General features: G+C 26.0%; 5 protein-coding genes across 23 annotated transcripts; 2 read left to right on the top strand and 3 right to left on the bottom strand.

Moving 5' to 3' along the window:
* Positions 1 to 274: 274 nt before the first annotated feature.
* On the bottom strand, positions 275 to 2,683 carry LOC124424638 (MOB kinase activator-like 3). Of its 4 annotated transcripts, none has more exons than XM_046963988.1 (8): positions 2,557 to 2,683; positions 2,358 to 2,473; positions 2,147 to 2,282; positions 1,854 to 1,995; positions 1,600 to 1,750; positions 1,285 to 1,512; positions 1,078 to 1,193; positions 275 to 960 (listed from the first exon to the last, which is right to left on the bottom strand). In XM_046963988.1, the coding sequence occupies exons 4-8, from the start codon at positions 1,896 to 1,898 to the stop codon at positions 793 to 795; spliced, it is 708 nt and encodes a 235-aa protein (XP_046819944.1). In that variant the 5' UTR covers positions 1,899 to 1,995; positions 2,147 to 2,282; positions 2,358 to 2,473; positions 2,557 to 2,683; the 3' UTR covers positions 275 to 792. The 4 variants fall into 4 exon arrangements, with proteins under 4 accessions (XP_046819944.1, XP_046819943.1, XP_046819946.1 ...); XM_046963987.1 differs by having other exon boundaries at positions 2,147 to 2,269; XM_046963990.1 differs by having other exon boundaries at positions 1,854 to 1,941; positions 2,147 to 2,269.
* A 357-nt stretch (positions 2,684 to 3,040) lies between these two features.
* LOC124424637 (myeloid leukemia factor) lies at positions 3,041 to 8,433 on the top strand. 13 transcript variants are annotated; one of them, XM_046963982.1, is made up of 7 exons: positions 3,046 to 3,462; positions 3,941 to 4,136; positions 4,280 to 4,568; positions 4,666 to 4,810; positions 6,535 to 6,588; positions 7,008 to 7,067; positions 7,753 to 8,433. In XM_046963982.1, exons 1-6 carry the CDS (start codon positions 3,410 to 3,412, stop codon positions 7,024 to 7,026), a joined length of 756 nt encoding a protein of 251 aa, XP_046819938.1. In that variant the 5' UTR covers positions 3,046 to 3,409; the 3' UTR covers positions 7,027 to 7,067; positions 7,753 to 8,433. The 13 variants fall into 13 exon arrangements, 9 of the variants coding, with proteins under 9 accessions (XP_046819933.1, XP_046819935.1, XP_046819938.1 ...); XM_046963981.1 differs by having other exon boundaries at positions 3,049 to 3,462; positions 6,517 to 6,588; positions 7,008 to 7,071; XM_046963980.1 differs by having other exon boundaries at positions 3,050 to 3,462; positions 6,517 to 6,588.
* Positions 8,434 to 8,675: 242 nt separating this feature from the next.
* On the bottom strand, positions 8,676 to 12,755 carry LOC124424636. 2 transcript variants are annotated; one of them, XM_046963974.1, is made up of 5 exons: positions 12,051 to 12,755; positions 10,664 to 10,997; positions 10,389 to 10,578; positions 9,752 to 10,306; positions 8,676 to 9,521 (listed from the first exon to the last, which is right to left on the bottom strand). In XM_046963974.1, the coding sequence occupies exons 3-5, from the start codon at positions 10,557 to 10,559 to the stop codon at positions 9,342 to 9,344; spliced, it is 906 nt and encodes a 301-aa protein (XP_046819930.1). In that variant the 5' UTR covers positions 10,560 to 10,578; positions 10,664 to 10,997; positions 12,051 to 12,755; the 3' UTR covers positions 8,676 to 9,341. The 2 variants fall into 2 exon arrangements, with proteins under 2 accessions (XP_046819930.1, XP_046819931.1); XM_046963975.1 differs by lacking the exon at positions 12,051 to 12,755 and adding an exon at positions 11,275 to 11,572.
* Positions 12,756 to 14,219: 1,464 nt separating this feature from the next.
* Positions 14,220 to 16,082, top strand: LOC124424922. Its single transcript, XM_046964527.1, has 2 exons — positions 14,220 to 14,420; positions 14,515 to 16,082. Exons 1-2 carry the CDS (start codon positions 14,360 to 14,362, stop codon positions 15,312 to 15,314), a joined length of 861 nt encoding a protein of 286 aa, XP_046820483.1. The 5' UTR covers positions 14,220 to 14,359; the 3' UTR covers positions 15,315 to 16,082.
* LOC124424921 (integral membrane protein GPR155) lies at positions 15,361 to 21,130 on the bottom strand. 3 transcript variants are annotated; one of them, XM_046964523.1, is made up of 12 exons: positions 20,475 to 21,130; positions 19,897 to 20,016; positions 19,616 to 19,741; positions 19,207 to 19,496; positions 18,334 to 19,142; positions 18,179 to 18,246; positions 17,964 to 18,110; positions 17,756 to 17,898; positions 17,504 to 17,675; positions 17,144 to 17,318; positions 16,860 to 17,046; positions 15,361 to 16,733 (listed from the first exon to the last, which is right to left on the bottom strand). In XM_046964523.1, exons 2-12 carry the CDS (start codon positions 19,956 to 19,958, stop codon positions 16,420 to 16,422), a joined length of 2,493 nt encoding a protein of 830 aa, XP_046820479.1. In that variant the 5' UTR covers positions 19,959 to 20,016; positions 20,475 to 21,130; the 3' UTR covers positions 15,361 to 16,419. The 3 variants fall into 3 exon arrangements, with proteins under 3 accessions (XP_046820479.1, XP_046820482.1, XP_046820481.1); XM_046964526.1 differs by having other exon boundaries at positions 19,809 to 20,016; positions 20,475 to 21,129; XM_046964525.1 differs by lacking the exon at positions 19,897 to 20,016 and having other exon boundaries at positions 20,475 to 21,127.
* Between the last annotated feature and the right edge of the window lie 445 nt (positions 21,131 to 21,575).

Below are 21,575 nucleotides of genomic sequence, written 5' to 3'. Positions count from 1 at the left end.
TATGTGGCTCAATCGAAAATATGATATCTTTAAATTTTACTTTTCATTATATTCTATAATACCTTGTAATTTTACTATCATTTATCAACAAAGTACAATAAAATAAAATCTCTGAAAAGTATATAAATTAAGTGGAAGATATTGATTTAATATATACGAACTCACTTACCTGAAAAAAAAATAGACTATCAAAGCTATACGTAATTTTCAACTTTAATAGTGCAATTGAATATTTGCTTGAGTTCATTGTACGTGAATAAAAAATGATCAAAACTTTTTTATTTTACCAATTTTTATTAATATTTACAAATAATATTCTATATATGCCAAAAAAGCAAGAAATCACATCGATTTTCCATAAATATTTAAATAATTATCTTAAAAAATTGAATTAATAAACTATAATAGTTGCTTATCATTTTAATAAATAATTCAAAAAGTATTTTATATAGTTTATAAGAATTTAATTTTTGCTTAGATATGGTATTAAATACAATACACAGACAATATATATAATTAAAATATAAAACATACAAATTATTACATCTAAAATTTAATATTATAATATCAAAGATAATTCATTTATAACATAACTTCAGTTATGTTATAACTGAAATTATATTAGGAGTTATAGCACTCTTAATATTATGCTTTATGAATATAAATTTAATTAATATACAATTGACTTTTTTGAGATTCATAGAAAAAAAATGTGCACACCTATTTTCTTTGTTCACATTCATTCATATTAGAGATTATATGTTTATAGTGTAGCAGTATAATGTCATGTAACTATTTTGCATGACTATTTGATGCTACAGTTGTTTGTGTTGGCGAGTCTGTATCTTTACAGATTTTAGCAGTCATTTTAGCTAGTGGCTTTAATTCTTTTGTATTTATTAAATCAAATTCTGTTACAAAATAATAAAAATGTTTGTAGCATGTATTTACATGTGCTTCCTAAAAAAATTATAAAAAATATTATAAGATGAATTTATTCGATATTTACATAAAAATACTATACTAGAATTCTGTTACATTAGTAAGTTACAACAAGAATAGATATAATTTACTTACTGCTCCTATAGCTACTATACGATCAAAATGATGAAAGTATACATGAACAAACACTCTAAAGAGTCGAGTTAAGATTTTACGACACAGTGGTGTAAATGTTTTTGGAAATGGTACATCTGTAATAAAAATGTGAAATATGTAAATGAAATAAACAACTGTTATGTTGTTCTTATATATTTATGTGACAAAAATATATAACTAACATACCTGTCGACACGGGAAATATAGTTTCATTATTTATTTTTACTTCTATCCAATCCATAAGAAGTGTAATATATTGAGGAGCCGGAAGAACAGTTGGTTTCTTATATTTTTCCCCATCTGCCCACAAATATTCAAAACGTGCTCCACCACTCATTGTTGGACATGATGCAGAGTCACAGTATTCAGATATAGTACCATATATAAGATTTATTCTATTAAAAAAATCTACAACTAAATATGAAATAATTATTGATATATTACATGCAAGCTATTCATATTTTAATAACTTTTTAATAGAATAAACCATATTTCATATACCATGAACAGCAATCCAATCATTGATATCCTCTTTTGGTGGTAATCTGACTACAGATCTTAAGTTTATACCTGAATTAAGTGAAGCTTGAGCTTGTTTATGTAAAGAATAACATATTGTTCCATAAACAAATTTTTTCTTTGGTCTGAAAGTCTATAACAAATATTATATAAAATATTTCTACATAATTAATATAAAAATTTGTTTTAAGTTATACAAAATAATTTTAATAGAAACCAAGACAGTTATAATTTACCTTTTCCTTTTGGAAAAATTCCATGAAATTACTTAAAGTAGTCATTATACAACAAAAAGTTGTATGCGGCTTTTTGATTAATTAAAAACTATTAGTGTAACCGATTATATAAATTAATCAAATACATGTAAATAATGTACATCTGAAAATAGGTTATACATAGCATCTCTCATATTCGATATGAGTTTATTACAATACATTTAAACCTAACAATTTCACATATTTATACAAAAAGTAAACATGCATTTACGTAAAAAAAATAATAGCGATTAATATCATGCAAGTTATATTGCCTGTTGTATGAAACTTCGTCGCCGTTGATCATAAGAAGTAATCGATGTATATTTATTGAATACAAAGTAGTACTAATTAAATGATGATGGCATCAACGTATAGAATGAATTACATGTCCATTGCTAAAAGATAGAACTTTATAATTTATATGATAAATCAGTTATTCAATTTTTAGATAAATTTAAATTTAATTAATAATTAACTAATTACATGATAAAATGTTACCGGCCAGTTAGTAATTATTTGTTGTTTCATTTACTTTCAAGGTTTGAAGTTAACTACATATAACTTTCAGAAAAGATTACAATTTTTATTAATTTGAAGATCTGTAAAAAATTTATGATAAAACACACTGGACAAAATCTGCTATAGAATGACTGATCATAGAATGTCATAATTATCGCCTTACAGTTTTTAGATCTGGCTGAATCTTTCAGATGGATAAAAAAATTCGAGTCTTCCAAATGTTAAGTTTACTAGTTTATTTCGATGTGATCGCCACTTATCGACAGAATCATGAATTAATTTAATGTCAATATGTGACATTTTATTGGTCTACGTTGATAGAAATCTGATTTTTTAACTTTTCAAGTTGTGATATTAAATTTTCCAAGTCAATTTTTATCTGAGCTATATGACGATTAAAGTTTGACAAAGTATTAATTTTGATAATACAATTTCTATAAAATTTCTATTAAATTTCATAGAAATTTTAAAATTTTAGGAATATATCGTCTTTGTCAACCACATTCGGCAAACGAATCTAGGGAATATTTTTGGACAACAATTACAATAATTTTGTAATTGTATTTCACGAATTTAGCTATTTTTATAAATTCTTTGGAATTTTATATTTCATTTAATAATAAATTAGTATATAAAGTTTTCCTTTCAAAACCAAGAATTAAACATTACGATTTGATATCATTTAAATACTATTCAAACAAAATACGTTGGGTAGTATTGTTTCCTGTTCGGGAAATTTCCTGTGATTTCACGATAAGCGATAATCGACGATCGGTAGTAGATTAAATAAATCTTGGTCTCCCTAGTCAATTAGTGTACGATTGACAGTGTAGTATACGATAAATTCTAGAAATTTCATAGAAACTATAGTTAAAAAAAGATTTACAACGAATTCGGAATTACTTGCTACGGAATACAGCATTCTGTATACGTGTAGTCGAGTGCGCTACATATTGCAATCAATCGTACTTCACTTGTATATTTGATATAATTTAACTAATCGTGTGATATTCAAAATGTCTTTGTTTGGATCTCTAATGGGCGATTTCGATGATGATCTTATATTTGGGTTTGTACATTAATATTTCTTTTTTCCACGATATTTCTACATGCATTTACAAATTATAAAAACCGAACAAAATTTTTCTTTTCGATTTCAATATTAATATAAAAATATTGTACAGATATTTGAGGACGTTCATATTTTGCCCTTTTTTTTTATTTTCCAGTTGAAAAAAAATTATTTTGATACAACTTGTGACATAATAACGACTTGCGACAAATAAAACGTACTTGTATTCAATAGTATGATCTTAAAACTAAATTGCAGTGAATTATTCTGTTTATTATAATTATTTCGCTTGTTTTTAATGTTATTTATTTTATGCTTGCAATTGTTTCACATCGATGTAACTTATATCTGTATTACATCAATTTTATTTTATTATAATTAATTCAAATACAAGATTTTAAAATGATTCAAATATTTTTGTAAAATTGTAAGAATGAAAGCATTATTTAAGATTATTATTTTTGTCTGACAATAGATCTCATATGCGTACCATGAGGCAAATGAGCAGCATAATGAATTCTTTTTTTACCGATCCATTCGGAATGATGGGTCAGAATGCATTAACTGATTCACAAGAGCGAAGTGGAGTACATCACAATGAGATGCAAATGATGCCGTTTGCCTTTCCGACTATGCCAGCTATGAACTTCAATAGATTATTCACCAATTTCGTAAGTTTTTATATGAACCGTTTTTATAAGTATTTGTATATTTTTGACATAAGTATATAAAAATAAATAATACTTTTTTATTTATATTAATATTCATTTAACATTGCATTAACAGTAATTTATTTAATGTTAATAAAATACAGGATAATTTGGCAACAAATGGAAACTGTCACTCCTTTACAAGCAGTTCTGTAATGACTATGGCCAGTGGTGCAGATGGACGCCCACAAGTTTATCAGGAAACAATGTCTACAAGAACTGCACCTGGTGGAGTAAAAGAGACAAAAAAAACTGTATGCGATACAAGAACTGGAACAAAGAAAATGGCTATTGGTCATCATATTGGGGACAGAGCCCATATTCGTGAAAGGGAACAGAATATTCATAATGGAGAGCAAGAAGAACATGAAGAGTTTATCAATCTTGATGAAGGTAATTAAAATCATATAAAAATTTTTCTTCATATAAAAATCCAAAAGTAATGTTTAATTGTGTAACTATATAAATGTACACTAAATTTTTCTTATAGATGAAGCTGAGAGCTTTAATACTGAATGGGAATCATGTACAAGACGATCTGTAGGTGCAATTGGAGGGGCACATCATAATGCATATGCTAACTACAATAGACGTCGTCCCGACAAGCAACTTGCTTTACCCGATGCATCAGGAAGGTTAGTTTCATAATTCTTTATTAAACAATGCATTTCTAATATTTATAAACAATTATTGCATTTATTAGCTATAAACTAAAGCTAATATTATGTAATAATGTATGAGAAACTCTGCATTAGAATTTGTGACTTTTCCGCAATATAACAGATTTGGAAATATTTAATATATCTAGCTTTATAAAACAATAAATATATATATAATTACATAGAATACTTAAATTTCTAAATTAAAGTCACATTTCACATGTGTACATTGCTTCATATATCATACACACTAATCTACTAACAAATACATATTATTTAACAAATTCGAATGCAAGAGTATATATCTGTTAATGTCATAAGAACGTGTTACTCTTATTTTTTGGAAACAACTACACATTTCATTCCTCAATATTAAATCAAATTGAGTTACCTTTATATATAATGTAAAATATTAGATTTTCATTAGTTCTTTTTATTACAGATATTTTAGTTTCATTATTTAGTTTACTAAACGTTAGTTTCATTCTTATGCAACAGATATAAGAAGCATGGAAGAAAGTCTGGTAGAAAAATGTGATTACAATACATTGGCTGAAACCAAATCTCTTGGTGCATTCCTTCTTCAACTTTGTGTATGCATTATTGAAATAAATATATGCATGCTCAATTATGTTCATATTTACTTTCTAAATAAAAGGATTATTCAACCTTAATAAGAGTTAGCACCATTAAATTGTTAGCACAATTGTGTCGTTAGCACAATATTGTTATCTATTTACACCTATTTTTATTTAATGCTATGTATGTATATGAAAATGTATGTATGTGCTTTGTAGAATTCAATTTTTGTGTATATGTACATTATGTTATACTGGTATTACTTATACTGGTATTACTTATACTGGTAATGGATGCTTTATTTTTATGTTAAAATATTTTAATTTAAATTATCAGTTAATATTTAAATATATAAGATTTAATTACATCATCGAAATATTTAATTTTTTGATCACAGCAAATTTGAATCTGCTTATAAGCTTTAATATTCTCAAGCAAAATATAAATAAATAAATAAATCAACGTTATGCGTTCATGACATAGTAAAACATAAAAAAGATATTTGTAATTTTAATTATACAAATTATATGTCTGTGTGTATAAAAATATATACAGGATTAATATAATGTACTAACCATGGAATAAATTGTATTGTATCATAAGTTTAGTAGTGTTTTAACTCTTTGCAATCAAAGTCCATGACATTTCCAGTTAAGTACTCATTTATTGTTGTTTAGAAAGTAAACTATACCCAATTTCTCTTATTGTATTGCACACGTATTTTTATATACTGTGCATATGAAATGTAAGTAAAAACTAAATTTCAGACATTTTATCCATTGGAGTAGGATTTCCAAACAATAATTAATTGGGCATATGTTGGGAAGTAAAAATTATTGGAGCCAATAGAGTAACCATAATAAGAAGTATTATGACTGCAAAGAGTTAACGATGTAAAAAAATTATTAACAGGTATCATTTTTATTACAATTTCATTACAAGTGATCAGATCTTCTTTTTTAGTTTATAATCTTAGAGAATTCCATTTTTCTTACTGATTTAATATATCGTGTATTCTTTGTTTGACATAAAATTACTTATTTTATCTGTTATGTCAATCTTATGTTATTATGCTTTCATGGTTACTCCTATAATTCTTCAAGATGGATACCTTCTTCTAGGCGCAATATTAAAGCTTTACCTTCTAAAACTTATGATTTGGCTTCTACTTCACGGTAAGATTTTTGTTTTATATGTATTTTGGTTATATAAGCTTATAATAAAATTTCAATAAGATATTATTTATGTATTGTATATAAAATGTTATAATTTAAAGCTTTATAAACAAATAACAAACGGTACTTTTATCATTTCATAAAAAAAAAATATTCAGGTATTTGAATTCAAATTAGTAATATGAAACAATTACATATTACGATTGGAACTATTTTTGTTTCATATGTATTATACACAGTTATTTGATAATAGTATGCAATATTTACCATGTTTATACATTATTTCATTCCCGTGTTTCATTTCAATGCATGATAAGATGATGAAATATGTACTTTGTAATTTTAATTCACGAAAATATGTCCTTATACTGCGACAGATACTAAGATTGGTATGGAATATACCACCTTATGTATTGCAGGTACAACCACAAATATTAATAAATTAAAAGCATAGTACACAGCGGTGACACTTTTGTAACGTAAGTACGTTGCGTTACATTTTCCGTTATTTATCTTTATATCAAGGATTACAAAAATATCAACTTTAGTTAATAAAAATATATAAAGTAATTAACACAATATATCTTTTAATTGTGTTAATGTTTTTACTCTGACGACTATAATACTTTGTATGTTAACAATATTTACTTATATTTCAAATTTTATATGAAATATTTAATATTTATTAGATCTAAGAAATATTAAAAATTAAAGAATTATGATATATATAAGGACTATTAATAGAGCCAAAAAGAAACATTATTAAATATTTTAACTAATTATTTGACTAACTACTTTGTGTATAATACTACAAGAAGATAATTATATAAAATACATACATGCAATATTTATATTTTACCATATATAATAATTTAAGATTTAAATCAATTTGAAAAAAAATGATACATTCAGAAATCATATATTTAAAAATGAATGTAAGATGATTTTCTTATTTTTTTTTTTTATACTATAGATTATAATAAAAGATTGATAATTTTTCATTTTTAATAAACAGTTTAAATGTTTTATATATAATAATATACACTAATAATGTCTAACTGTTCCCCAAATAGTAACAAATCATGTATTAAAGCTTCATTTATTTTTATAACGTAATTTATAAATAATTGAAGCATTAAAACAAGAATAATTGCATGTTCACAGCTCTGACCCTCTTGCATCTTCTGAAGCTACCTATCATAGAAAGACTACTACAGGATATCGAAAACGTAAACATACTCCAGACACCGAATTTAAGCATAAGCGTCCCGCAATGTGAAATAGTAATGTTTTAGAATGTCTTAGCATATAATCTCTCAAAATATAATTAGCTTTGTCTGTAACTTCTCAGTAATCATTACTATTTATGAAAAACAAGTTGCAATTTATTTGCATTACTATTGTATAATTAAAAAAATATAAAATATATCCTTATATTTGAATTCATAGAATACATCAGAAAAGAAACGTTTCAATTGGGATAGTATTTTAATTTTTCTTATATATTGTTATTATGTGTTATTATTATTGTATAATCAAAAAGATATAAAATATATCCTTATATTTGTATTTATAAAAAATATAAAAAAGGAAACGTTTCGATTGGAATTGCTACTACTCTAATTTCTCTCTTATGTATAGTGGGATCAAAATATAAAATATTAAAAAAATCACAGCATTACCTTATATATGATACAAAAAGTTATGTTAGAATTATATTACTCTTATATTTTAATTATTATAAAAATACTCAAATGACGATTAAAATTCCAATCTATGTCTACTATTATAAAATTCTGATTAATAAACAGATTAATAAAACAATAAAATATAATCTCAAAAAAATTTTGAACCGATTTTTATCATTAAAACAGCATAATAATAAGAAATTTGGGTACACAAATGAAATTAATTTTATAAATCTGATTTATAAATCTTAAAAATTAGAGAAAATTTATCATTGTTACTTTCATTCTCACTGAATACCTACTTGTATTTCTTTATTTGTTTGTTTTCTCATACATAGGAACATAACTTTCTTAAAAGTTTAAATTTAATTTTAGAGTAGGCTTTAATAAAGATATACATTTTTTTAAAAGTTTTATTTGTTCGAAAATTTATTTGCATAAAATGAATTTAGTAACTAAAACATTCGTGTTACACCATATTAAAAATCTAATAAATTAAAGCAACCCTGACATTAGCTTTACCTTAGAGAAACCTGTTGTATATATAAATAAGAATAATATAATATAATTTAATTTAATTTAATTTAAATAACGGGAATTTATCAAATTTGTTATTTTATATATCTCATATTTTTTTTCTCATTATTACTGATTAACAAGTTTCATAACAACACCTCATAAATAAATGACGGATTAGTAAAATTAAATCTTAAAAAAATTAAGAAACTTAATTATGAAAAGCAAGATTCATATAGTTTCAATAAGTATTTAAATATATCTAGCATTTTGAAAATATACAAAAAAAATAATCAATTTTTATAAAATATTATATAGAATTAAATTTTATATCTTTGCTGAATTTAGATTAATTTAAAAATGGAGAAATATTAAAAATAATTAATAACAGAGATTTCTTTACATTTCGTTGTCAAAAAAATAATTTTACATATAAGAAAGAGTAAATATGATAGTCAATAGAAATAGAAGAACATAAGAGGAAAGCTGGCAAAAGATATGATATAATATAATGTTGTATTGGCACCGCACAGGGTGGACTGTCTTCTGTTAATTATCCTCTGCAAGGGTGTTAATTCTTGCATTAATGGTCAAGAGTTGTGCCAAAAAAGTTGAATCACTCATGACAGTAGCTAGAGCTGAAAGCATATCCTTCAGTGTATCTTGTGTTAGACCCAATTGACGAGCACTTTTTGAAATAATTTCAGTTTCCTTTGCATCAGGACTTATCTGAAAAGAATTTTTATTGTTAGATAGGTTTTTATAATGCTTTTATTAAAATATCAACTAATTCAATCTAATATTATTCAATTTAGAAAAAGAAATATGTTTTACAAGAAAAGTGATAAATCCTTATATACTGTTTTGTAATTTCCTTTAATACTCAATTAGTTATTCAATTGTATAAAATTTATACGTTATAATTAATTAAAATTACTTTAATAATTAACTAAACTTACTTTAGGCGAGCTGCAGAATTTGTTGAATGGCATTTTAATCCTTTTCTTACCACTATTTGTTTGATAAAAAATCGTAAAAGTTTGTGCATTGTTCATGTCTAGGACAATGGGAAAATATATACCAGCTGTGACATGACCTTTAGTGTCTCGGGCAAGTAAACTTCTGAAATTGTAAACCAAATTTCTGCGTTCCGTAACATCAATGGCAGTAAGATATGGCCTTGCCATATAAATAAGAGCAACTTGTGTTCTTTCCAAGGCACCTGGTCGAGTTTCCCTTTCATGCCATTCGACATAATCAGGATCTTCAGCACACAGAAAATAGTTGTACTCTTTCTTACAATTTGGCTCATCAGATTGAGTAAACCAGCCCGTATGAGGATATAATTTATCAGCCATTACTGTAATCACACGAGCAACATGATAACCAGGATCAAGAAGCATAACACCTTGACGTCCATTAATCTTGATTTTCAGGCACACTAGAACGTGTTCTTTCTCTCCACTATCTGCAGCCGGTGGACCTCCAACATAACTAGCAATATCTCCAATCGTCTGTAAAAAAAATTATTTCATATTATATTACTTGTTGGTAACAACTATGGCATTAAATTAAAATAACAAATAATAAATCTACTTCTTCACAAGACACTAAGTAGAGCCCACTAGCTATATCAGGATATTTGTTATTTAAACTACGTAATCGACGTAGTAATTCAAATCCAAGCCCAACACATGTATAGTGTTCAGGTGTTATTAAAGGCTGATACTTGCGATAAAATCGTTCCAATTTACTTTCTCCACTCATAATATAATTCTTGTAGAACCTATTCATATGATATAATATAGTACTTGATAAAGAACGTTACTAACATTATGCAAGTAATTTTTTAAGTAAAACTAGATAGATACCTGAGGAAGTTGCCAATAGTGTCATATCTATGCTCACGCAATAAGCGTTGAGTTTCTAATTCAACACTGCCTGCTAGTTCCTCATATTGTTCGACCGTAGATACGATCAGGGCTGGTGATTCATAATGGGCCCACACCGGCAGGGGTAGCGGCACACCCCTGATCCAGGGCCCGCGTGCCTGCCCCTGTGGCTGGCACCATATTTCTGTCTTCTCGAGTCAACTCGGCCATTCACTGCCCCAGCGACCAACTGTTGGCACAAAGCCATGCTCATCCCTGCAGCTGCTTATTGGCTCTACAGGGCTCTCTCCGTGTTTTATACTCTTCTCTCGCTCTGTAATAATATCCATGAAATATATTTCTTAGAATTAATATTAAAAAAAAATTTCTTCTAATATTAAGTTCAATTTTCAATTTAAGCTCAATTCTTGATCAATTTAAATAATCCATTTGTATAAAAATGAATTAGTTTATATAATTTGTTTGATACACATTTTACAATAGACTTATTAATATAAATAATTATGTTCTAGATTTCAAATGGCTGTTATAATGCTTTATTTATCGTATTATTTTTCTTGATTATATATTCTCAATAAATTAATATGTACCACAATTCCACTGCTATTTAAGAACACGAATCAACACCGTTCCGTAAGCCAAAATTTGGGAAATAAAAGCAGAAAAGCGGATCGCATTTGCAGTTGGTTTGATGTCCAACATGGCGATAGCGGACGCGTGGTTAACAATCAATACAAGACCAAATAGATACGTATCATGCCACGTGTCTACTGCGACCTTCGATATAATAATGTATACTCCGTAGTAGTACAGTCATATTATTCAAGGAAGACCATAGAAAACGTTAATTGGGCGCTCGTGGCACTTCTCATAAAATAATTAACTTACTCCAATACGTTTTGAACAAATTTCGTCGAAATTTTAAAAATTAAACCTGACGTAATATTATATTACGATTAATCAATTTCTTGACGAATACAAATGTCAACAATCTGTTAAAGAAAATAACCTTGAAATCGCTTATCACGTTGTATAATTTCTGAGAACTTTTGATTGTTTATGTTTAAATAAAATGAAAAAAACAGAGTATCTCAAATATATCTCCTATTGTTCCAAATGAATTAATAAATAATAAACATTATTAAGTATCGACAGAGAATAAAGAAAAAAAATCGAATAAACAAAGCCATTCTAACATTCATTTGACAGTACATGAAAGGTTCATTGTCCGAATTAGGACAAAAGCAAAATTGAAAGATTCAGAAAATAGCTTAAATAATATATTACACATGCATACCATTCAATAACCTCTATCATTATTTTGTTTTGATATTACGAAGATTATATATAAAATAAAATTTCTTACCCATACAATGAGCGCACCAAACAAATAAAAACTTTCCCTCCTCGGAATGCTTGCACGTATGCACACGTGTTCGAAGTCCAAGCAGAATTGGGTGGTGGAGCGTGAGCGGAAGATTATATATATTCGCGCCGTATCTCCCTTTTCCCCTTACCCTTTACAAGTGCCTATCGATGGCGCGTTTAAACCACGTGACCGTTTGGCTACATCCCTCCTTTAAACTTCTATACATTATTTAGAGAATATGGGCAATATGAGAATACATGAAAAACATATCTTAATATTGAAATAAACGTTGATTTCATAAGTACCGTTTAACTGTTACAAAAATACACAATGGACGGTTATTCAATATCATTATCGCGTAGTTCGAGTAAAGTGAGATGCAGTTAAATGATCAGATCGTTTGCATATGCGCGTTACAAGAATTTTTCTACTTTCTTCCTTTCGCATTAATGTGTGCCTATCTATATTCGCTTTGAACGAATCATAGCATTGAACGAAAATCTTATACAACGTGTCATACTTCTGGGAATTTCTTCTCACTGCGTATATACATACTACTACGTCATTCATCGAATCCTAGAATCACCTGTTGTTTATTCCGAAAGCGATGATGTCATAAGAAGCAATTGTTATCTTTTATCGCTTCTTGAAGTACTTGCACAATCATGTATTGTATTATCAAGAAAATTACTGTTAAAAAGATCGATGATTAATCAACACACATATATATATATATACGCATTTTTTCTATTATTCAGGGGAATTTTTATTACTACTTTAAATGTTAAATATATTGAAATATACGAGTAAAAGAAAGTATATAAAAGATATAAATATTGATATAACAGAATGTATAATAATCATAAAAATAATCTATAATGAGGAAACAGAAAATGGTTAAATGTATGCAATAGTAAGCTTATGTCGTTTTTTTTAAACGCAGTTCAGCGTGAAAGACGTCATAATTATGACAGGCTACACATCACAGTACACAGTCCATACTGACGTGAGTTCAACGTGGAGACTATCGGCCACGTGATTATAATGTGACCCGATATGCAGTGCGATTAGAACCAGTTACGACGCAATAATCCTATTTACTTATAAAATACAAGTTGATATCCCATATTTTTGCTTTGTTTTCTTGCGAAAGGTTAGGAATTAAGAAAATTATCTTATTTTAATATGAAATAAAAAATAGAAAAAGATATGTACGAAATTTCGTAGAAAAATTAGTAATAAATTCCCCCCGATCCCCTTAAACTCAGAATAAAAATGTTTATAGAAATCCTCTTTATTATTATTTATTCTTTTATTATTATTATTATTATTATTATTATTTTGTAATTTCCTTTATTTTATTTTTAATATATTATATATTTTATCTCACAATCAGATAACATTTTAGATATTGTTTGATCACATCTTTTAAATTAAATCGATAATTTATAATAAAATACTTGAAAGCTTATCTTTATAATTAATTTCTTTCTCGTTTATCAGTATTTTATATATTAATAAAACATAAGAAAATATTAACTTATGTTTAAATAAAATAACGTAGTATGTTATTATATAATTTGAAGATTATTTATAGATCTTTGTTAACTCGAGTATTCGATCTATAATGATGTAAACATTTCAAAATAAAATTTTTATTTAAATATTTTATTATTTTAATTCTATTTTCTTAATTTTTATCTTAAATTTACCAAAAAGATTGTTATTGATGTAAAAAAAAAATTGAAACGAATTATTATTCTTATCTTTCTTGTTTTTTTTTCTGTTTATGTAGAATTAATTCATTTATTTATCATATTATTTATCGCATTTGCTTGATTAAGTTCGACTAATTAAAGAAAATATTATTATTGAAGTATATAGTATTTGTAAAAAATATTTATATATACGTAAAACAATTACAAATTATTACGCAAAATTGTGCCATCTCTATAAGATATCTTATATATGTATAATAAATTTAAAAGTAAGTTAGTAATACTATTGATAATAAACTAAACAACAAATAATTTAAATGAATTTAATTATCAATTTAAGAAATTTTGAAATAAAAAAATAAATTCGGTTCATATCAGTCGATAAAACAGATGATATATATATATGTTAACCGACATTAACCTATTTCTTTGTGTGAATATTATTTCATATGGAAGAAAACCATTATATAATATATGAGTATTGATATATTATATGTTATTTAATGTTGTTTTGTGATATTTTGTAGAATTTTTTAATCTTTTTATTAACTTAGAATTTTAGTATAGATTTGATATAGAAAAATCAAAATGATAAAATTGAAAACATTGCCACTATTTGATAAAACAAGTACAATCATTGTAGAAGAAGGTACAATAAATTATACAATCAAAATAATAATTTTATGTATTATATATTTATATATTTAATTTGAACATTGTTAAAAAAGATTATCTTCTTTTAGATATTAATGCATCTTATGGGAAAGTTCTTATCGCAGGATGGTTACAAATGTGGAAAGAAATAGAACCTAATAGTATTATAGAATTAATAACTTTTGTAAATCCGAAGTCTTGGTATTTAAATGGACCAAAACCATATACATTAGACAATGTAAACATATCTGATTATTATACAGTTGAACCAAATAAACCTCAAAAAAATTTTGTTAATATTTTACAAGATATACTTGACAGAGTAACAGAGAAATCTATAGTGTTTCTTGATAATTTAAATTCTTTGATATTATATGTAGGCCTTGCAAATTCATTACGGTTTGTAGAAACACTTAAAAAAAAGGTAGAACGATTGATTTGTCTTTTTAGACAAGATTGTATTCCAAATAAGATATTATCTATTGAAACTATGGGAACTACATATGTTAGATTAGATAAATACTGTGGTATGCATTCAAATAATGAATTTACTTATATTGCAAATTACATACATCGTAAACCAGGAGGCAAAATATTGCTTGGGTCAGAATTAGTGAGACAAGATATCAAAACATATGATATACAATCTGAAAATTTAAAAACACAGCTTAACTCTGGAAAAAATTCATCAACTGTAAATGATGCTACAAAAATTGTATCTTCTTTTAGAATAGAAATAAATGAACATGAAATGAAACAAAGAGAAAACACGCCATTACCTTATATGTCTGTAATAAACGCGGAAAATAACAAGTCTAAAATTTTATATATACCAGATGAAGTAGATGACTTGGATGAGGAAGACCCAGACGATGATTTATGCATATAATTTGATGTTTATTATGTTTGTGTATATATATTTATCTATCCAAACATTTGTTAACCATCGTATATTTATTACATTTTTCTGTACATTCATTTATTAGATATAAGCATTATCATATAATATAATAAATATGCTAAACTCAATTAATTAAAAAGATTGTATACATAAGAAACTAATTTTTAAACAGTATTAAAATATATATTAATTACATATACTAAGTCAATTTTTATTTGGAATTTACCTTGAAGATATACGCACATTCATATTTACTTAATGTAAGTAATATGTACATATTATAAGTTTTTAAAAATTTATTAACAAATGATATTGATTCTATTTCACTTATTAATTCATTTCATTTACATATATATTCAATATATATTATAATATAAAATAGTTATATTTAAATGATCTATTATTAAATACTTAATATTTTTACACAAAAAAGATATGAAAAAATATATAAACTGTCTTGAGGTGTCTACTATGTGATAAATAAATTAAAAATAATTAATAAAAACTCAAATAAATTAAAATACATCAGAGTTATTAAAGTTTAATGCTATAGTAATGATAATAATAACAATAAAATAATATCAAAATTTTGAAATTAAATCCAAATCTATTCAAAATTATGCAGAAAGTTATCATTCTGGATACTACAAATATCATAAACAAGTTCTTAAAGGAATGGCTATAGCCTGCACTTTCTTTCAAGACCAGCTTAAAAGATTGAGAAACAATAAATAATAATAATAATAATAATAATAATAATAATAATAATAATAATGTGAATAATAATAATCATAAATAAATAAATTCCTACAATAGCCACATTAGCATGGACTTAATAAAGTCCGTCTATATCGGTTTGAACCAGAATATGAAAATCTTTGAGCAATACGAAATAATAAACAATAATATACAAATATATTGTATAAATTATGACTATAAGAAAAAAATTCAAAATGTGCTAAGAATGTACCAACTGACCTTAGCCTTAGGCCAATGAGTAATACAATTATTTGACACTTTAATTATATTTCGTTTTTTTTTTTTAGAAACTAAAAAGTTTCTAAATTATTCTAAATTAATTAGTACTAACATACTATGGATTAAATGTATAAAGCAAATTTTTGTCATAAAAATGATGTGTGCCATCAATATGCTGCAGTATTCTACTTTCTAAAAGACAGCGACCATAATGAACAGCATCTTCTCGACTTTGGGCTAATCCAGCTTCTAATAACCAATCTACTAAATCACAACCAGTAAAAACGCCTCGATATATTCTTAATAATCTTCTTCGACATATAGCTATCCGTGCCCTACATTCAGCTAAATGACACCGATTGAACTGTTCACGAATAGCTTTTATTTCTGGACTCAATGCATCTTCATCAGGCAATTGTAATTCTGTTTCTGTCAATATTAAAAAGTCTTATATAATATATAATAAATTATTATATAATATAGTATATGTTATATAATAAATCAGAAATATTTTTTTATATAAAAACAAAAAAAATAACAAAAATATTATCTTACCACCATGCAATTTGTGAAGAAGTTGGTGTAACCAAGAGCTCAATTTATTGAGACCAGGATCAAGTCCAAATATTGCAAAAGCTGTTAATGATTGACCAAAATTTAATGCAATATCTAAAAATGCTAATTCTGCATAAATACCAATCATTTGATCCATAATTAATGTACTAATAGATATTGATAAACCCTGAAAAATATAAATGTCCAATTTTAAATTGTAGTAATGATGCATTGTCCATAATTGTGTTATTAAAAAAGAGATGTAAATATTAAATGGATCTTACAATGAACATAGAACATAAAAGCAGGATAAGGAATACCATATGTCGTAATATCTGTGGATCTTCTGAATCCATTGGAGTTACATTTTCTTCTCGATTACAATCAAATGGATAAGTATTACTCCGATCCATAGTACACATTGAATTGGGACAAACATTTTGGTATTCACAATTAATGCTATAAGAATAATTTATGATGTAGTTTGTATCTATTTGTCTTTGTACTTTATGTATCTTGTAGATATATACAGGTTGTTACAAAAAAGGATATCATTTTTAGAAGACATAGTATTCCATTAAATTGAGTGATCGAAGTTAATGACTCATCTTGTAAATATATTAGTAGATTAACTTCATACATACATTGGAGTACTCTCTGAATGAGATACAATATCTTCTACATCAATAACATTTCTTCCATTGTTATCATTATTGACATTAGACCTTTCTGCTTCGCTGTTTGTACTACTATATGTAGTTAAATCATTTCTGATGTAATTATACCTTTGTTGTAGAATTAAACAGCCTAATGTTACTGCATACAGTAAGAAACAATTTTAATAATATATTTTTCTAATAAAGTTTTTGTTGTATTATTATGTATATGTTTCTTACCAATAAAACAAAATATCAATATGGCAACAGATATAGCAGCTTGACTCCTGCCAAGTTGAAAATTTGGATTTTGTAATTCAAATTCGATTGGCTCCTTCGGCATTATGCAAATACACATTAAAGATACAACCAAAATTATTATTCTGTAAACAACGTTTGTTAATAAAACTTATCTAAGATAAAGTAATGTAATACAATATTTTCATACCCACAACCACTAAGAAGTAGCCATTTTTGCATATTTTGGACAAATGATAATGAATGTGAATTCAAAAAAAGGAGAGTTACTGCTATTGCAACTGTCCATATTCTACTTCCATATACACCCAATGAAATTAAAACAAATTGGATATACCTAAAATGAAATATTTATTTATATTTAATAAACAAATTTCATCTTTAATCGTATAAACTATAATTTACCATAAAATAGATCCAGTAGTATTTGCTTCAAGTTTAGTCCAAATTATAACACCAATTGCAGTAATCAACTAAAACAAAAAGTAATGATTAATAAATGTGTATAGAAGAGTACCTTAAACAAATATAGATCTGTGATAATCATTTCATTAACAAACCTGAGCAATTATAAGGCAGAGAGTATATCTGTGTGTTACACTTTTATACTTGTGACTCACTCCAAGAAAACAAATTAACAACCATATACAAGCTACCATAGATACAGTACTTATATCAAAAGAGAAAACTCTGAGTTGATGAGCGTAACTGGCTGGTGTTACGCCAGCATCAACAGCACTAACCAGCTTTGCTGATACAAACATTAGTGGAGCAGATAAAAATGTACAAGCAACCATAGCTGAGGCTATTAAATCAATTTCTACATTGTAGCGCAATGTAAATATAAAAAGTGCTGGTGCTGTTGGAATTGTACCATAAAGAAATCCATATGTACTTAAATTTCTGGTATCAGTAATATTATCACCAGCATTTAACAAAATTATTGATTCTCGAATAACAAGAGGAAGTACTAGCAATTTTACTGATATCAGTATACCTGGTATGACTAAGGCTGTACCTTTTAATTTATGTACTTTTCCTACCATCATTAAACCCAGGAGAAATAAGGCACTAGCAGAAAAAGCATTACCAAGTACTTCGAGAATAGCAGCAAGAAAAGGTGGTATAACATGGCTAAATATTAAATTTCCTATAATGCCTAAGATGGTCATAAATAAAACTGGATTTAAAGCAACACCTTTCATAACCGAATAAACCATTGACCAACAAGGTTTATCTTCTTCTAAATTGCGTTTACTAATTTCTAGTAATATGAAACCAATAGGATTTAAAATAGCTAGTGATATAGGAGCCATGAGATACAAGTATGCAGCATATTCAGGATGAGTTTTTTGATAAATAGCACCAACTGAAAATAATAAGTTTGTTTAAATAAATAAATTATAAATGAAGAACATATTTAATGAACTTACTCATAGGGTAACCTATGGCAAAATCATTGCTTTGTGTTGTAAATATTGCAAAGAGAGCTGCACGACCAGAATTTGACGGTTTTTTAATCAATAATGATACCACGAGTACAATAAAAAATACACAGCTTTTTGCAAGTAATATTGCAAGTAAAAATCTCCAATTGACCAATGTAAAGTCTAATTTAGCCAATGATGTAAAAATTAGAGATGGTAGGGCAAAAGTACCAACAAAGGTATTTAAACCATTTGCCTCTAATTTTGTAATAACATTAAATCTTCCCGCAATATACCTAAAAAATAATATAATTTCTAAGATTTAAGGATTGCTTAATTTTTCATAATAAGATAAGCTTAAATAAAGCATATATTTATATTTTTAAATAGATGAGAAGATAATACAAGTTCTTACCCACATAATATTATTCCAAAGCATTGTATCAAAGCGATATATAAATTATCAATCGGATCAGAATTTACTGATATAAAACCATCCATGCTGATTAGTTCCACATTTGATAAATTAGTTAACATGATTCTGTTAAAAAAATTAATTTTAATAAAAATTGTAAATAATATTAAGATCTTTTATAAACATATTATACATTTTATTATTTCATAATATTTGTCATTTTTCCAGAATAATTTGTTTATATTTATTTAAAGAAAGAGCTATCTGGATAACATTCTCACATAATTTTCTTCGTATGGTCATTTCTTATATCAGAAATCCATGTATGATGCATGCTAATCATTGCTTTCTAAATTTTTTTTTCTTCTTTTACGTAAACATTGTACAGGAAACTTCACAATCTACAATCAAACATATTGAAAAATCTATCTTCTGTCTTTAACACTCAAATTTATTGATATAAATTTGATAATTAAAGTAATATTACTGCAATCAATAGATATTATTTAAATAAAAAATTATGCAAGATCTATCATCAGAGTAAAGATAATCTATCATTTTAAAAACATTCATTAAAAAGAAAAAGTATTATCTAACGTTTTTTTACTTGACTAGCGGATATATAAATGATATTAAATTATAATTTTCAATTTGTTTTTTTATACAGAAGGATTTTATATTATAAAAATTTAAATTTCAAAAAATTTTAATTTCTTTAAGTATATGTAAATAAAATTTCTAAATTATTATAATTGTTATTTAATAATATTCACTAAATTCGTATCGTTTGTCTAACTAAGAAATATGCTTGATAAAAATAATGTATATTTTACAAATTCACAAATTTGTCACAGCTTACCATTGTAAAATTAATACGTTCCTGAATTTCTATCGTTGCGTAATTTGAATTAAATATAACTTAAAATTGTTTAATGTCAAAGTCATTTAAAAGAAAACGAATACGATTTCAACTGACATCGGTTGAACTAACATTAAAATATCACGTTTTGGTACTTAGTTAATTCATGACTTTGTCGATAGTTGGCGATCTCATCAAAATGCACTAATATTTCAGGAGCCTGATGTTTTTCTCTGTCTACATAAAATTTTCAATTTTTATTAGACATGAAAATATATAAAATCGATACATATTCTTCTGGTTATAATTTAATCTTTCTAATTCTTATTATTGACAATTCCAGTACTATTCTATTGTTAATTATCGTAAAAGAAAAATTATTGTTAAGACGCAATTCAATTAAAAGTAAAATTTTAAGGCTGTTCATATAATATCGTTCGAAATGAATATGATTTCAGTATCGGTGCGGAAAAAAATTAATTAAAAGTACGTTGGTAGAACACCAGCTTTCGATTTATTGTATCAGTGTATATGTTGGATGCATTGTGCCTTTACACTTTCGACACGCGTAAATTGAAATGTGACTTGACTAAAAGTTGAGACTTGATTACGATCATATCTTCGTTATACGTCAGAACGTAGCTTTTCTCACAAATAATATTTTACGGAATCAAAATAGTAATAAATTTTTATGTACGTATATATAATATCATACATATATACAGTAGATAATAAAATACAGAAGATAACTGTATTCAAAATTGCCTAAAAGAAGTAACGCTGGAAGTAGCTATATTCTCATTATCCAAAATTTTGTTATAATTATCCTTTTTTTTAAAACAGGCTTTTACTTACAAGAAAATTACTCGTACGAATTATTTATCTTTAATCATCATTTTTTTAAAGAAAATAACAGTTTCCAAAAGTTCGAAAAAATATATATATATATATGTATATATATGTATGTAGATATGTACAATTCGTTATATGCTATCATACGTAAATCTATGCAATAATAATTATATGACGAGGCAAAAATTGAATAAACGCTTATGTCATGCAATTTATTTTTCTCCGGTCTTTTTGTCTTGTCGGTACCAG

This window comes from Vespa crabro, chromosome 6 (assembly GCF_910589235.1).
Source record: "Vespa crabro chromosome 6, iyVesCrab1.2, whole genome shotgun sequence".
Lineage (NCBI taxonomy): Eukaryota > Metazoa > Arthropoda > Insecta > Hymenoptera > Vespidae > Vespa > Vespa crabro.
Note: the sequence above shows the minus strand (reverse complement) of the source record. Positions and strands in the feature narration are given on the sequence as shown.